The 18,796-nt window shown below is 33.7% G+C and overlaps 2 protein-coding genes across 2 annotated transcripts in view; one reads left to right on the top strand and one right to left on the bottom strand.

The window, feature by feature from the left end:
* LOC125653998 (serine/threonine-protein phosphatase 6 regulatory ankyrin repeat subunit B-like) overlaps nt 1–18,796 on the bottom strand; it is a 1,068,599-nt gene that overhangs the window by 785,866 nt on the left and 263,937 nt on the right. The gene's annotated exons all lie outside the window — the stretch shown is intronic.
* Nucleotides 8,772–17,865, top strand: LOC125657111 (haloacid dehalogenase-like hydrolase domain-containing 5). Its single transcript, XM_048887761.2, has 7 exons — nt 8,772–8,811; nt 11,541–11,744; nt 12,486–12,525; nt 12,973–13,147; nt 13,541–13,586; nt 13,699–13,838; nt 15,026–17,865. Exons 2-7 carry the CDS (start codon nt 11,562–11,564, stop codon nt 15,393–15,395), a joined length of 954 nt encoding a protein of 317 aa, XP_048743718.2. The 5' UTR covers nt 8,772–8,811; nt 11,541–11,561; the 3' UTR covers nt 15,396–17,865.

The following is an 18,796-nucleotide window of genomic DNA, read 5'->3' as shown; positions in this document are numbered from 1 at the left end:
CGGTATTCTAGTTAGGGCTGCATGAAATTGTTTTTATTGCAGTGTGCAATGGCCATCATTTAAATGTAAATCAAACAATTTTACTAGACTAATAATGTGGGGAGTCGTCATATTATTTCTGGTAGATTTGATTTTTCCTTTTACTCATGAATTGGATGCTTTTCAATTGTTGAAATAACAGAAAGTGTTCTTAAATGATATCAAAAGTTCTAATAAAATGTGAAATTATACTACTTAAAATTCAAATTCACATATATTTTTAAAAGCATATAGACTGTGACTACATGTATCAATGCTTAAAAACCTGCCAGTTTCAATTACATCTAAAGCGACGAAAGCTATACAATGTCAAATCTTGTGGTAATTAGATAATTTTCAGAAGTTGTCTTTGACATCATATAATTAGAACATTTAGAGTTATATAATTGACCTTTCCAAGTCATACAATGACCTTTTAATGAAAATGAACATCTACATGTTAATCATTTCAAATCTGGATACTACCAGTCCTAATTAAGGCACATGTATCTTTTATACAGTTTAACCATTTTCAGTGATGCCCATTTCCCTTGTCTAACTTATAGGAAATGCTGTACAAAGTATAGGAGTTCTTTTCATGTTTACTATAATAAGTTAAAGGACACATCACATGTTTCTAAACTTTTATATTTTTCAGCAAAATTAATTCATTTCATGCCTAAAACTACTTTACGTGTGTTTTAAATGAAACAGTTAGCAACATTGTGACTTAGTGGTCGCGTTTTGCCAGGAAAAGATGTTCCGAGAAATACCAATTTTTCGTGGTGACATAAGTCCGCCTCGTATGTCACCTACAGCAATAATGTCGTCCCATTTTAATCATTACCATATGCAAAATCAATAAAACAACGACCAACATTTCTGGGAACATAGCCTAAAAGGAATATCTAAGAGGGTCATTTTGGAAAAACCATAGGCCTTCTGAGAAATATTATAATCATAATGATTTGTGGGATTCAATTAATTCAGATGTATGTTTTTATTTGTGTTTTTCTGTTCTTTTTTTGTTGTTTTTGTTGTTGTTTTTTTTTTGTTGTTGTTGCAGGAAATGAAGAAATGCAAGTCCTGACACAATCTCTGATATGCAATTTTCTTTTATAAACAATTCAAGAGATGCCAATTTGTAAATTATAGAGTGATTTAAAGCCTTAAATACAATACAATTCTTTATTCTCCTTACCAATAAGACAAATGTATTGAGAGAATAAGTATTCATACAAATATACAATACGATGTGCTCATAATATATACATATGTACAAACCGCAGCAATATAAACAAAGTCATTATAGAGGGGACAGAGTATGATGGATAGCTTTTAAGAATTTACTTCATTTTCTTAACGTGACAATATTGTCAGAATTAAAAATAGATTTTGTTGTTAACACATTTGATACACAAAGAGATGATGCATGCGATTCTCGAAACATTGTGAATAGTATTCGTTTTGACAACATGAAGTTGATATTTAGACACCTGAGTAAACTCCTAATCGTTAACAATCAGCGTCCACCGTTGTACGTTCACAGTGAACATTGATCACGCCGGGTATTCGGACACTAAGAACCGTGTCAAAGATGTAAATGCCGTTTTGGGATGAGTACATGATATTCACTAACAGAGAGTGTATGCGATGCCCTTCCCCCGACTATACTGTGGGGATCTGTGGGCATTCATTCTTTATTTCCTCACTACATGAGATTATTCACCACCTTTTGTTGGAGGACCTAACCATCCCCGGATCTTCAAGAAGACCCATCCCCATTTCCAGGGGATCCGAGGGTGGCCTCGCCGCAACAAACCTAGTGTAGCAGGGCTCGTACTGGGCAGTCTCCACTCTAAATCTACAGTGTAGCAGGGCTCGTACTGGTCAGTCTCCACTCTAAATCTACAGTGTAGCAGGGCTCGTACTGGGCAGTCTCCACTCTAAATCTACAGTGTAGCAGGGCTCGTACTGGGCAGTCTCCACTCTAAATCTACAGTGTAGCAGGGCTCGTACTGGGCAGTCTCCACTCTAAATCTACAGTGTAGCAGGGCTCGTACTGGTCAGTCTCCACTCTAAATCTACAGTGTAGCAGGGCTCGTACTGGGCAGTCTCCACTCTAAATCTACAGTGTAGCAGGGCTCGTACTGGGCAGTCTCCACTATAAATCTACAGTGTAGCAGGGCTCGTACTGGGCAGTCTCCACTCTAAATCTACATCAGAGTAGTATGCGATGTTCACATAAATAAATCTGAACGATCATCTTGGCGATGAATAGGCATTTTCCTTATGCATGGTCAGAATCCATAATTGTTCCAATGCATAAAAAGTTTGATACGTCAGATCCTAATAATTACAGAGGTACTCGTTTAGTGAGTTGTGTTTGTATGTTATTTACTTCGATTTTAAACCAAAGATTTGTACAGTGGTCTTACAACGATGATATAATAACTGATGCTCAATTTGGGTTTCAACCTCAAATAGGTACAACAGAAGCTATTTTTATCTATCCTCAATTATTAATATGACGCGTTCTAAAAAAAATTATTAAATTGTTGTTTCATAGACTTCAAGAAAGCATTTGACACTGTTGATCGAACTACATTCTGGAAAAAAGCTCAGCACGTATGGTATTAGAGGTAAATTACTACGCATTTTTCGGGTTATGGATCAAAGCATGATATCTAGTGTTAAATCTGCAGGTATGATGTCAGAATTGTTTTTAGAAGTAACGTTGGACTATTGCAAGGAGAAATGATATCTCACATCCTTTTTTCGTTATATGTGAATGATTTTGAAGTAGAATTTTTAAAACACGATATTGTGCCATTACATTTGCGAGAACTAAACTTGTATATTTCGATGTATGCAGGTGATGTGGTCATTTTTACCCGAAACGTACATGAACTTCAAAATATGTTAGATGGATTAAATGAATATACAACTGACTGGGATCTAACTGTTAATGTTGATAAAAAAAAATATTTTTAGGAACGGGGGTAAAATTAAAAATACAGAAAAATAGAATATGAATGGTCAGCCAATTGAAGTTGTTGATAAATTTGTATACCCTGGTGTTTTATTTAACTTTAAAAGGACTGGTTCACAATTTTTGATAAAAATATTTTTCATTTTTGATGGTAAACATTAAAAATATAACTCATTTTATATTGACAGCCAAAATTTTGACCTTCTGAATGCAGGAATAAAAACAATATTTTAGCTTTAAATCTGTGTTATGTAAATAAAGACTCGAGTCTTTTAATGTATACAAACAAACCAGTGAAATATTAATTTTGTAATATAAAACATCTTAATTTTATATAGTCACACATTTTAACTTTTAGGGGACACATTTTACCCAAATAGTGCTTGAAATGTTAAATATATAATAAACCTAGATCAATTTCCATTTCCTTTGAAAATTTCCTAAACAATAACATACTGCAATCTTTGTTTACAAAACAAATTAATATAAATTCTCTAAAATGAGCTTCTGTGATAATGTATAACCTTAATTTTTATATGAAATCTTTTCAACACATTAGACGTAGTTTTTGATCATTAAAAGTGAAAAACAAAATTTTGGGGGAAATCGTGAATCAGTCCGTTTAACGGTAACTACAATTGTGCACAAAAACAATTAGCCTGTCAAGGTAGACACGTATATGTTGTCATTAAAATCAAAAGTTAAGTATATGTGCCTTAACACAGAAACACTGAAACTTTTTGACACATCTAGCAAGTATTCTGAATTATGGTTGTGAAGTATGGGGAAGCCATAATACCAGAGATGTAGAAAAGATACAGTTATCTAGAGTTTATAAAATCTGTTTTAGGTGTGCGAAAAAAACATAAATTCTGTTTCGGTGTATTTTGAAACTGGGAAGTTTCCTATGAAAATCATTCGATTCTTCAGAATGCTCAAATGCAATCTGACTAAAGTACAGACCTATATTATTACATATGTAATAATATAGGTCTGTACTTTAGTCAGATTGGCTCAAATGTTGGTTAAAAGTGTTGTGTATTGAAAATTGTATAATTAGAAATTGTTACGATGAGTTATATTATAACTGTGATAGAATGAAAAATTGTAGCTAAAATTGGGCTTATTGCATTAAACAAAAATTGTACGATATAGGGTTAGGATATATTTTGTGATCAGGAGAATGCAACTTCTAAAGTGCATTTTTTTCCCTATCATAAAACAGAGTTTGACTGATGTGTTTGTTCAAAGTTTAGCTGAACATTTCTATCATAAAACAGAGGTTGGCTGATGTGTTTGTTCAAAGTTTAGTTGAACATTTTTATCATAAAACAGAGGTTGGCTGATGTGTTTGTTCAAAGTTTAGTTGAACATTTCTATCATAAAACAGAGGTTGACTGATGTGTTTGTTCAAAGTTTAGCTGAACATTTCTATCATAAAACAGAGGTTGGCTGATGTGTTTGTTCAAAGTTTAGCTGAACATTTCTATCATAAAACAGAGGTTGTCTGATGTGTTTGTTCAAAGTTTAGCTGAACATTTCTATCATAAAACAGAGGTTGGCTGATGTGTTTGTTCAAAGTTTAGCTGAACATTTCTATCATAAAACAGAGGTTGACTGATGTGTTTGTTCAAAGTTTAGCTGAACATTTCTATCATAAAACAGAGGTTGGCTGATGTGTTTGTTCAAAGTTTAGTTGAACATTTTTATCATAAAACAGAGGTTGGCTGATGTGTTTGTTCAAAGTTTAGTTGAACATTTCTATCATAAAACAGAGGTTGGCTGATGTGTTTGTTCAAAGTTTAAGTTGAACATTTTTTTGGCAATTTTGACTGCTGATGATTGTCGATGATGCCGGAAAAGGAAGTGTAGGACAAATTAGGTTAGACAATTCATTAAGGGATTGGCTGTGCTAACTATAAGTTATACTTTATTAATTTACGATGTAACATGTGTGTTCTTCATCATACCGGCCATCATCAATACATGCTACTAAGCGGAATAAGCTAGAGATTGATTTTGAAACGAAAATAAAATAATCGACATTATTTACAAACACGTTATTGATCACTTTTCTTTACAGTGTTACCTTTATAAACCTATAACTAATATGTATAAAAGGCACATTTCTCGAATCAGACTATCTTCTCACAATCTTGAAATTGAAACAGGTCGCCATAACAATATACTTAAAGAAAATAGACTATGTGAATGTTGTAAAAATGACTTAAGAGGACGAATACCACTTTGTATTAATTTGCCCTCATTACGAGGAATTTCGTCATAAATACATCAAAATGTATAATTGGAAAAAACCATCTGTTTTCAAATTTGTACAATTATTAAGTGTTCATAATGTACAGGAACGTTGAAATTTAGGGAAATATTTATGTCTTGCACTTTTCAAAATTGCGAGAAAACCTTCTTTAAAAGTTCTTCTCCGTTGTTTGAATGTGTACACCGCCATTTTTTCTAAGTATACATATTAAACTGATGTGATAAGACATATGTCTTTTAAAAGCAATAAAGAGAATACTAATAATCGTGCTTTTTTGTAGCCAAATATTTGGTGTTATAAGTGGATATTTGATACACACGACAGTTTTAGTATCAGAAGTTTCGGAGAAAATTCAAATCGACGAGTTTTTCACTTTATTCAACTACATCTCCTGAAGGAGAATGGGCTCTGATTTTAATATCCATGTACTCCCACCAATCTATAAATAAATAATGCATTAAAATATAAGTAATCAACTTGAGGTTTATAGCTCATAATTTATAATTCTATACAAAGGACCGCGAGTTATGATACACTAGAACGCGGGTTCCCTTCCATTCAGTGACTCTAAGAACGTGGGTATTTATGCACTGTGAAATAGCTGAAAAATGATACACTTTCATTTTGAGATACTACGATAATTACCGACAACTCATTTTATACGTTGATGTAACACAGAAAACACATTTTAAACAATTATTACCAATCCAGGCATGCAATTCCACACACGTTTGAGTTTACAAATTTTGATGAAATTTCGTCCTCGTTGTATTATCATGCATCATCTCAGACACTGGACCTAGATTAGATTTTTCCTTTTTATTCTATGCAAGGTGAAGATAACGAACAGTGATCAATCTCATAACTCCTATAAGCAATACAAAATGGATAGTTGGGCAAACATGGACCCCTGGACACACCAGAGGTGGGATCAGGTGTCTAGGAGGAGTAAGCATTCCCTGTTGACCGGTCACACCCACCGTGAGCCCTATATCCTGATCAGGTAAATGGAGTTATCCGCAGTCAAAATCAGTGTGCCAAGAACGGCTTAACAATCGGTATGAAACACGTCAGACAGCATTTGACCCAATGCGAGGTTGTATTGACGAACTAGATCGTTATAACGACCATAGAATTTGCGAAATGCTGACTTCAATCGAGACTGTTGAAACCCCTGTACCATCAACTTGTTTGTCAGTAGCTTACCTCGATTTAAAAACTGACTATACACAGAACAAGCTCTTGCATATCGAATCAGTTGAGATATATAAACACCATATGCAGGTGATAATGGAATATTGCTTCATAGATATGGGAAGTTGACGATGGAGAAGCTGAAATCATCCCGTTTTGAGTTGTCAGTTGCCGTTAATGTCTACTTTCAATAAAATATCTAAGTATGAAGCAGAAGTGGACAACTCTGTGGTGTCCTTTATTTCGAGCTCGCAGGGATATATCAAATCGACATATGAATGAAAGCTATTATTGTTAATAGACAAAACGTCATCGATATATCTAAATGTCGAATTAAGGCCACAGCGAGATTTTTTCTTCTCGCGTAAAAGTTTTTGAATAAATTCTGCTTCATATGAATATAGAAATAGGTCAGCTAACAAAGAAGCACAATTCATGCCCATGGAAATTCCAACAGACTGTTTGAAGATCTGATCACCAAAGACCACGAAGATATTGTCAATGAGGAACTCTAGCATATTTTTTACTTCAACTTCAGAGTACTTGTGCGTGGAATCAGAGTGGTGTTTAACAAAGTAAGTTTTTGAATGACTGAGCACTAGATATTCTATAAAGATATATATGCCCCCCCCCCCCCCCCCCCCTCATTAACATGATTATACAACTGTATCATCCATGAATATCGTTCATAATTTGGAATAATTATTGTCTGAAGTGGTATATCACTTTGTTTTTAATTTGAAAAGCTCAACTCCTAGTTATATGATATATGGAGAATCTGGGCGTTTTCCTTATATATATCAAGGTTTATTCAAGAATGATTACATACTGGGCAAAATTGTTATACTCAGAAAATAAAATTGTTAATATTGTTTATAGATATTTTTGTACCCAGTATGATAAAGTTGGGTATAAAAACCCTTGGATTGACTGTGTTCAAAATTTTTTAAACATGTGTGGACTTTCAAATATTTGGAATGAGCAAGGTTATTGCGTAAATGTTAAATGGTTATCTACAACAGTTAATCTGATTTTGAAAGATCAATTTATTCAGAAGTGGTCTTCTGATGTTGATGACTCTTCTAAGGGCCAGGTTTATAAACTTTTTAAACATTATTTTGGTTTAGAAAAATGTGTACTTACTTTGCCTGTAAAATTAAGAAAATTATTAATGAAATTTGGCACTTCAAATCACCGTTTACCCTTAGAGACAGGAAGATGGTATGGTATTCCCCTGAATGAAAGACTATGTACATTTTGTAATAAAGGAGAAATAGGAGATGAATTCCATTTTATTTTACAGTGTCCAACTTTTTCACAATTAAGGAAAAATACATGGACATTTTTTTTTAAATTTTTATAAAAGACCAAATGTTCTTAAGTTCTCTAATTTATTGTCAACTCAAGATATGAAAATATTTAGAAATCTCTGTGTTTTTATTTCGCATATTTTTGAGATTATCTGTTGTTCTTCGTAATTATTCTTCTGCTACCTCTTAAACGTATTACTATTATGTTTATTTATACATACATTGTATATTATGTTTATTTATACATACATTGTATATTATGTTTATTTATACATACAGTGTATATTATGTTTATTTATACATACAGTGTATATTATGTTTATTTATACATACAGTGTATATTATGTTTATTTATACATACAGTGTATATTATGTTTATTTATACATACAGTGTATATTATGTTTATTTATACATACAGTGTATATTATGTTTATTTATACATACATTGTATATTATGTTTATTTATACATACAGTGTATATTATGTTTATTTATACATACAGTGTATATTATATTTATTTATACATACAGTGTATATTGATAATTTTGAAGACAACAGTCCTTTTCTTTCTCTTGTCTCCACCTTGAAACTCTGGTTTGCAGATCAATCAAAAGAATTTGGCGCAATTTTGTTTTTACAAGCAAGTGCAGTTCAGCTGTTATATCTACCGTGGATTTAAAATTCTCTATATCTGTTGTTTTTCTTTTTTCACCTTTAAGGCACCAATTCTTTCCTAGCAGCATAGGTTGATTGTATGGTGTTTAACACCATATTCAGGGGCGGATCCAGAAATTGCGGAGGGGGACACAACTGTACGAGGCAGGGAGTCTGAAGCTCCAGGATTTTACAGATTTTATAGTGCTTGAAATATGTCTTCTGTGTAGTCATGTTTACTATTTTCTGTCATTTTAATAAAGTGAAATTAATAAAATGACACAAAGTTTAAGTTCTCCCATAAATAAAAATCACTTCACATTCTCTGTAAGCTGATGAGCTCTCGGAGCTGTTAGGGATAAAGGTAGGCCAGTTTGGTTATCATCCAAAAACAACAAAATATGACGTACTAGATAAAATTTCATTTGGTTGTCCGAAGAAAGCATTTCTGGTTCAAGGTAATGCTAAACAAATGAGGGACTCAGAGACATGCATTTAATTGCCCTCCCATACCAACTTTCTCATAAAATTAACGAGTATGCAGATCAAAATAGAAACAGATGCAGGAAAATGAACAAAGGCTTATGCAGAAATCCATTCAGGGGCTTTACATGTCATTTGAAGGCTGATCTATCTGTTAAACTACTAGACATTGGATGGTTTTGTCAGCAAAGTTTGAATAGCTGTTACACTAAACCAAATAATTTCCCTTGTCAGGAGTGCGAAACAGACTCCCATTAAAATGTCTGTGTATTATGATTGTATAGTAGGCTATTTTGGTTTTTATTTTATAATGCAGGTATGTCTTGATCTAACATATAGATTTCAAAATGATAAGTTCTGTTTTGCTTGACAGTGTATGTACATGGTTTTTTTTACATCCCATTTGAGAATTTTTTGCTCATATGGAGACATCACGAGTTTAAATACTGGAGGTGGAATATTATGAATGTATTCAAGCTGCAAGTTTCATTAATGTTAAATTTAGCAGAATGGTAATATCAAAATTGCACATTGGATAGAAACTAGATTGACCTAAAAGCTTATAAATTCATAGAAAGGTTGGGTTAAAATCAAACAGCTTGGATCACCTAAGTTAAGGGGAGATACTAATCACCTGTGACAGGCAGCTTGTAGATTGCATGGTCAACGATGGACATGAGTGCATGTACACTGATAAACTCTCAAGGCCAGCGGGACACAAAACCTTGGCCTGGATTCAATTTATTCTTCAGAATTTGAGTCGCACCTAATATGCAGGAAAAGGAGACCTGTTGGCAGTATTTTAGATTACCTGTAAAATTATTTAGACAGACAAAAAGAGGGAGTACTTGATCATTAATTTCTGTATAATTTAAAATCATCGTAAATTCGTAAATTAGAATATTAACTTGCAGTGTAGGAATGCCAGGTAGAAAGAGAACAGGAAGCAAACAAGTGAAATATCATGTGAAATGAATACATACTTTGTGTGTTAAAAGGACAAATCAAGAATGACTATAAGGGGGAAAACTTAATTATCTAGATCTACCACAGGGTAGATTGTGCATACCTCTCTCTTATCCTAATAGTACTGGAATTATTGCTCACGAATGAAATGAAAAGATTTTTTTTCCCATCGAAATTCTGCCCATGTACAAATTACATTTAAATATATATGCAAAACAGTAAACATTATAGGGATGTCATCAACAAAAACATGGTACTAGAAATAAACGTAGCACTTATCATGATGAAAATGTGTAAACAAAACGAAATTTCTGGGTGTTAAATGTCCTTATTAAGGAAAAGCATGACCTGATTATGATGCTGATATTCAACATTTTCCAGTACGCACTGGAGAGATTGACATATATATATATATATATATATATATATATATATATATATGTGTGTGTTTGCACTCAAACATTCAAAACAACTTCCTTTCAAAAGTACAAGGGATTATTTTTTCAATTTCAGACTGCATTATAGGTGCTTGGCTAAAGAACTGTCACTGCTTATGTTAATAATACATTGTCATAATGGCTGACTTTCTTTTGAAACTTTATTGAAAATGTAGATATCAGATATGCATGTATATTTCTTTTTGATTGCCTTAAGGTGGATAACCCAGTAGGTTAGCGTGTAGACCGCTGATCTGTAATTCATGGTTTAGTCTAGCAGGGACTTCCATTTTATTCCATAATACTTTCTACTAAAACTGCATTTTTAAACAACTAAATTATAAGGTAAATTTGAAACTTTTTAATTTCAAAATATTATGGTACATATTCTCCACTTTCCATCCACACCATATTTCTCTGATGTGTTATTCCTCCTTAAAAAACATGTATGTCTTTAAAATTTGATTTGGTCCCAGGTTTAAGCAAATGACCAATTCACAGTAGGCTGCTGCCATGTAAAAATTGACACATCTACTTCTATACATGTCTATAATGTGTATATACATGTATATACCGCTGACTAACATCTTCACAGGATACTGTTGCACGTAAATGAATGAGTCTGTGTGATGACCAAATACTCGTTAGGTGTAATACTAGCTGCAGAACTGTAGCTCTCTGAAAAAATAATGTTATGTCAAAATATTTTTTCAGAGAGCTACAGTTCTGCAGCTAGTGTAATACATGATCGTAATTTTTAAAATCATCAGCTCACCAATATCTGTCATTGCATCACCAGGACTGAATTATGTAATGGTATATTCATTATCAGGCTCCCGTCTATTGGCAGGTGCCCTATAGTGATCAGTCTGTGCGTGGTGATGCATATACTTTTCTATACTTTTTATGATTGAATTAAAAATGTTTATATATAAACTTATTTATTGTATATCATTGGGTTACAGATAAAGTTTGAGTTTTGGATTTTTGGCCATTTCTTGAAAGAGTTATGGACCTAGAACTTGGCAGATAATGCCAGAAAGCGGGACTCTTTTGTGATGCTTGCCATCACATTTCAAAGTTAATTTTGTATTGACAAATATATCATAATATCATAGAAAAATGTCTACCACAATGAAACATTAAATTTCACTATGTAAAAGCAGATGTGGTATGTGTATTATATGGCATTTCTTGTGGTTTTTAGATTAGCACTGAACAAGTGGTGATGTCCCACAGTCCCCTCAAAATGTTTACTCGCTTTCACGACATGCACACCCTGATCTGTGGCCAGGGGCCCATCGAGGGGATCGCCCGAGACCTTGGCTTCACCAATATCACAACTGTCGACCAACTCAAGGATTTATTTCCAAATTTAGACATGGTGGACCACTCTCATCGGAAAGTTGAGGTATGCTTATGATTTATCCATTTGGCGTCCCAGTTTACTTTGACCATTGACTGGCAAATTCATCACCAATTCATGGCAGCCTGAAGCATGTGTCATATAATTTGTATCTTCCATGAAGTATTCCGTCAGTGCTTCATTATTCTCAGACCGGCTGTCTGTAAATATTTTCTCTTTAACTTCCAGTCTTAACATGCGGTAAGCCCTACAATACTATAAGTATAAACCCATCTGAGACAGACTGGTGACACAGAACGAGTTCTGTCAACTGTCATGTGCACAATTGTACTTTATTCGTATATTTCTTAGACTTCCTCTTTCTGTGTGATTCTATTCATTCTCTGCCGATTTACGTCTTCTCATTACTTTCTTTGGCTTAATTTTGACATGCAATCTTACAAAAAACTATCTGATGAATTTATCTATTTTGTCAAATGTATTAATAATTCCTATTTGACATTGACTTGAATACCTATTGATTGTATGTGTTGACATTCTTTTTATAGCCCCCCCCCCCCCTTTTCCATGCACATTATTGTGCAGTTGAATGAAAGGGAGACACATAATTGATCAATCAAGTGTTTGCTTGTGCAATATGTATTAAATCATAACTATTTCAATGATTGCATATAATACTGAGTCTGCAGCAATTTACATTTTATTGATTGAGACCAGAACATTCTTCACATAGCCTGAACACTTTTATTGTGCAATAATCTAATGGCATTTTTGTTGTAATTTCAGCCCTGTCCTATAAAATTTGCCAACTTTAAACCGATAGAAGGTAATTATTTACAAATCTCTAGAAAGGGGAATAACTCTTCAAAAGTATTATTGTATATTGTGCTATAAAAACAATTATAACATAATGATTTGAAAATTATCCCTGCTGAAAAAATGAACTGTCCAGTGGAGTTATGGAAACTTGGGGATGGGGGAAGGGAGGAGGGAATCTACTGGACAATTTGTGTGTTGTGGTGGAAATGAGGGGAAATTTCGCATGACCAAATAAACTATTTACTAGGGATTCCTGTTAGAGTTCAAGAACTCTGGGCCTGAATTTTTACATATAAGTCTTACTCCCCCCAAACGGATATACAACATAGTATGCTTATCTTGGTCTTATGACCCTGGAACCAGAAAATTGTCTTTTATCCGGAGACTAGTAACATTTGACTGGGAGTGCTTATATGTACAATGTACATAATGTTTTACATTTCATGTATTCCAGCTGTGATTTTATTTGGGGAACCAAATCAATGGGACTCGAAGCTTCAGCTACTTGTGGATGTCCTGGTCAGCAATGGAATGCCCTCCCAAGCCCCCAAGGAGTTCCCCTCCACCCATCTACCCATTCTGGCCTGTAACATGGACCTGTTTTGGATGGCGGAGGCATCTATGCCAAGGTATATCAACTGTACCTGTATAAAGAATGTTTACATTCATTGAGTATACATTGATAAATATGGGAGATATCAGAGTGACAGATCCTGCAGGCAGAAATGCACCTGGTCTGATTCATTTCTTTCCGTTTATGGTTAATTTGGTGTAATATGATCTAGTTTGCTACAGAAAATCAGTTTACACACTCTGTATGTAAAGCTATAACATGAATGCCATCTTCTTGCACTAGAGTGTTAGAATGTGCACTTACATTTATAAGCTACAGTCAATATTAGTTATAAGGCTATGTCAGAGAACAAATAAATCACCTACATATTACCTAAACTTACACTATGCTTAAATTACCTACACAGCACTCGAACATAAGTTATGATAGTGATGTTTTTTTCTTCCAGATTTGGACATGGAATGTTTTTGACGTTTCTGGAAACTGCTTATCAAGTAATAGCCTTTGATTATCTTTCTGTTGTATAAGTTTCATAGCACCTGATCCTGTATTTTTTATGTATATTTTATAGTTTATGTATTGCACTGTCTGTCAATCTCTTCACAGCAATACACAGGGAGGGAGCTAAAATACTCTGCATTACTAGGAAAGCCCAGCATGTTTACATACCACCATGCTGACAATATTTTATGGCAACATGCACAACGACTCGGATTCAAAAGACTAAAATCTCTGTACTGTGTTGGGTAAGATTTGATTTTCGCAATTCCACTTTCTGATTAGGTTGTCATAAACCTGGGGAATTGAATAATTATTTGACATCCAGTTTGATTATTTATATTATTTATAATTATATATAATATGAACATGAATGATCTTTATCGTATTATATACGATATCATTAATTAATATTAGTATACTATACCGATGATCACATGCATCATATTATATGATATCAAACATTACCAGTATCATATTCACTATCATTAATTGGCTGTATTATACGATCTGATGGGTTACTTATGTAATATTATTCGTTATGTAGACACTTAGAAGGGTAATGCGGAAATATATAGGGTTCTTGAAAAAACATTATATTGGGTGAGGCGTAAGCCAAGCCCAATATGGTTTTTTTTCCAAGGACCACATATATTTTACCCTTCTAAGTGTCTACATAAAGAATTTATCCTGTTGATGATTTTACATACATACATTAATTGACATTCATTCTTGATGCTTTTCTATTGTACATGTACAACTGTCATAATAAATGACTGCAATGTATGTATTCTTGAGATACTGTATTTAACAGTGAAAAAGTGGCCGCAACATTTAAATCATCAACAACGGGATAAAAACAAGTTTTTCAACAAACTGTAAATTAAAAAATGAATTCGCCTGTTTTCGTATACCTATGACGTCATAATATGCACTGACTCCAGTGACAGAATATGATATGTATTTTCATGACATTACAGTAGACATATGTGGTCAGTAAACCACGTGGAAGGGGCATATTGAAAATGTTAGGTTAGTAAGAGACATAATGTAGTATTGGTTTCAGTCACTGCAATTTCAAGATTTTTATCAGGGGCAGGATAGAATATCATTAATTGTCTGATTTATCATATAATATAATCATTAATTACATGCATCACAGTTCACATAGTACATGCGTATAACATTTCAAAGTTTTCAGTTTTAAATTCTCTACTGTGTAATGAAAATTGAATGTGCAGAATCAAAATTCATTAAGAGGGCTGGTATTACATTATTGTTAAATGGGACTAATCCGCATGCAATAGTTTTCCCTCTCAAACTCATTGTCAAAAAAGAAGTTGTGTCAGATAATTTTCAGTGAAATATGTTTAATTTATCATTCACCTCTGATAAGTAAGAGTGGATAAAAAAAATATTATTTGTTAATTTTCAGAGACAATCCAAACACCGACATCTCCGGAGCTAATGTATACGACCGTTACCTGAAAAAACGACATTCACACAAAGTTCAGAAGAGAATGAAGCGTAAAATGGCCGCAACGGGAAGTGGGATTGTGGCAGATTTTGAATTTGAGGAGGAGGAGGAGGAGGACCTGATATCTGAGGAAGCTGGAGAGGCGAATTATTCCACGAGTTGTACCTCCGTTCTGGTGTGTACGGGGATCTACACCAATAGTCACAGTGCATCTCAGCGTAACCATAGAGATTTTGTTCTTGATCCCGAACTTGTGAAACCAAAATACACAACCGCAAATGTCCTGGAATCCGTGCAGCTTGTGTTAGAAAAGGAGAAGTTTTTATGATGATTATGTGTATTTAAATGTCAAGAATTTTTTTGTTTTATTGTTTTAGATATCTCCAGGACTTTGTTTATTTTACACATTTACTCTACATTTTTGTTACTTTTTTTTATATCATTGTCATTTCTGTGTTGTTAATCTATTAACTACATGTGTGACTTTATGTCATAAATGAAATTCTGAATGATATTATGACCCATTAATGGGTGTTTTATGTTGTGTTGATAGATACCAAGGTCTTTTTTTGTTTAACTTTACAGATAATGTTATTTATTAATGAAGGCGACTAGTATTGTATGTTTATAAATTGTAACACAGATTTCTGATGTCAGATTTCCGTGGAAACTCACAGATCTGGAAATCAGTGTGATATTGTGCTTGAAAACTTGATGATAGAAAAAAAGCCTGTTGACAAGATCAAGCTGCTGAAGAAAATAATGTTCAAATAGAACAGAAATATGCTGTAAATGTGAAAATTTACACGTAGGAGTTATTTACACAAAATACGTGAATACAAGATTTTTGTGTAAATTGCACACTTGCATGATATTCCCATAGTTGAGCAATTTATATTAAAGATACTGACGTTGCGTAATTAGGTAATGCATGTATTGTTTACAAAGGAACTCTACGTAATTAACTTCACCCGGAATACGTCTACAGTATTGAAGTTTCAGTATGAAGTATGTATCAGATGAACATACCCTGTCATCTATCCCAGAATGCCATGGAAATAGGACTGTTTTCAAAGTGGTATTTCTCAAAACTTTTTAAAATATTTCCGCAATGGAATAGATATACTTCTAGACTGAACTCGGGAGCATTCATGCTTAGAGTATTAGACGTAGTGCAAGACTGTAGAAGAAAATCATCCGGAGGAAGCAGACTCCATACTTTACTATAAATCCCAAAACTGGGTGAAATCAAGACTTTATTTTTTGTCAAGAGATGTGCTGGTTATTTTCATGTGACAAATTTTTATGAGCAATCGATATTGCATGATAAACATTTAGTGATGGCAAATATGCTAAGAACAAAATTTTTGAAGAATGTTTTCTTGCAAGATTGCTCATGAGTGAAAGCCTCGTGAATATATCTGGATCTATGGTATTGTGAAGACCGCATTTGAGTATACTGATTTTCTATTTGAGCCAATTTGAACACAATGTGTTTATATTTATGATGAAACTTTTCACTGCATTTTCTGTCTGTATAAGGTGTTAGTGCCTATATGAGTTGTGTTGTTTTTGTCTATTTTACTCAATCACCATTGAGGAGCTTGAACAGAATTTTCGGGAAGGGGATGTATCGAGCTATTTTAAGGATCTCGGATGCATTGGAGAGTCACAAGAGAGATTTAACATGACTCAGTAGTTTAGATTATATTTATTTAGTACAATCTTAAGTATTATATGACTGTGGTATCCATGGAAACATTGCCTTGTATACCCTTTGGTGACTCGGACATGTGAAAGTCACTGATGGGAATTTTCTAGTTTAATCCTTTTTTTTCAATGTGTTCTATCAGTGATTATGCTGTTATATTTTTAACTTGCCTCACATAATCAGTGAAATTTGTTTTTCTTTCACCCATTATGTGGCAGTCGGTATTCTTTGTAATCCTAGTTTTCCCGTGAATCGATGATTTGGTGTCAAGCTGTGTTAAAGCTGAATTCTTTTCTGAAAGCCAGAATGTTTCAATTTTTTAATTGGATGAAGGGGACATTTAATTGCAAAATATCAAAGACAATCTATTATGTTCCATTTTAAGACCAAATATTTTAGCCATCCAGTTTTGCACATTCATATACACCCCACCCATTCCCCAAAACAACTACAAATTCACAGATATTTGCATATTACATTATTTCTTAGACAAATTTTTGTGCATTCAACCTTCATAAGAAAGAAAAAATGTCGGCCATTTTGTATTGAGTGATGACGTACTGATTTTACATGCTGTACATCTTCTTTGTATTGAGCGCACTTGGATGTATCATGAATACCCATGTATTACTCACAGAAGGCATAGTAATGGAACAATCAAGGTTTTTGTTTTTTTATTGTAGTACAAATTGTTATTTGTACGTATACCTATTATTTGCACCTTATTACGAATCGCAGCAACTAAAGAACACAGATGAGAAAGTCTACATACTTTTTCTTATGTAGAATGATTGATGCATATATTTATCCATTTCATGAAAGTGCATGGGATGAAACTTTGAATGTTTTTTATACACAGTTAAATGTGTAAGCCTGTATTATTACAGAAAATGTTTTATGTCATGTCGCGGGTGTTGACGATGCCGTACCATCTTGTTTGAATCACATGTTTGACACTATTGTTATTGGTCAGTCAATTTGAACAGGTCATTGAATCACTGTCAGCCCCGGATTATTTACTACTGTTGAACATTAGACTTGCATCAGGATACGGCCTTGGTGTACAATAAAATGTTGATTTACTAATGCTTATCTTTGTGTTGTTTCTGTTATAAAGTTAGGGCCCCACCTATTGTGATCTGTCTGTCTGCACTTCCTCTAGCACACAATAACTTAAGTGTCCTTGAGGAGATTTTCATATATTCTATACATAATACTTGGATTAGTCAGAGAAAGACCCTTTCAGTATTCAGATAATGGGACTTACAATTTTTTGAGCACTAATTTCTATTTACTTGAGTAAATTTTCATAGAATTTTAAGGTAATGCTCAGACCCCAATAGTAATCACTCTTGTTTGTCATCTTTTGCTATGACATGTGATAACTGGAGTTTGCTTGGACTGGAATAATTCCACAACTTTTATACAAGATAAAGCTATGGAAGACCCCTTTTGATTTTCAGAGTTATTTTAAAGATGTCTTTCTGATTTTCAGAGTTAGTACTGTTGTTATAATAGTATTACTCTGGCCGTGGAATTTCTGGATATACATGTATTTGATGCAAGTATAAAAAATAATGGTTGTATGTATGGTGTTTAACAGCCCACTCGACAATCTTTCACTCATATGGAGAAGTCACCATTGCCGGTGAAGGGCTGAAAAATTTAGGCCTATGATCGGCACTTGCCACCTTTGAGCAGGGAGGGATCTTTATCGTGACACGGGGCCTTGGTTTTTGCTGTCTCGTCCAAAGGACCGCCCCATTTAATTGCCTCTTACGACAAGCAAGGGATACTGAGGACTATTTTAACCCGAATCCCCACAGGAGCAAGCCTCTTGGTTTAAAAGAAATCGAGTTCTTGCAGGTATTGATGTATATGGAAGAAAATTGGGGAAAGCATGCATCACTTTTTAAAGGGCCACATGGTTGTGATCATATGCAGATCTTGTTTAGATTTATATTAGTTATTACATTTGTAGGCCAAGTAATGGGGACAGAACCGAATTACATTATCAT

This window comes from Ostrea edulis, chromosome 7 (assembly GCF_947568905.1).
Source record: "Ostrea edulis chromosome 7, xbOstEdul1.1, whole genome shotgun sequence".
NCBI classification, from domain to species: Eukaryota; Metazoa; Mollusca; class Bivalvia; order Ostreida; family Ostreidae; genus Ostrea; species Ostrea edulis.
Note: the sequence above shows the minus strand (reverse complement) of the source record. Positions and strands in the feature narration are given on the sequence as shown.

What these genes read in the sequence shown, in the direction of transcription:
- LOC125657111 (XM_048887761.2), top strand. Translation starts at nt 11,562, where the DNA reads ATGTCCCACAGTCCCCTCAAAATGTTTACTCGCTTTCACGACATGCAC. An exon ending in TTCTGGAAACTGCTTATCAA is followed by an intron (nt 13,587 to 13,698) that starts GTAATAGCCTTT and finishes ATCTCTTCACAG; the next exon opens with CAATACACAGGGAGGGAGCT. An exon ending in AAATCTCTGTACTGTGTTGG is followed by an intron (nt 13,839 to 15,025) that starts GTAAGATTTGAT and finishes GTTAATTTTCAG; the next exon opens with AGACAATCCAAACACCGACA.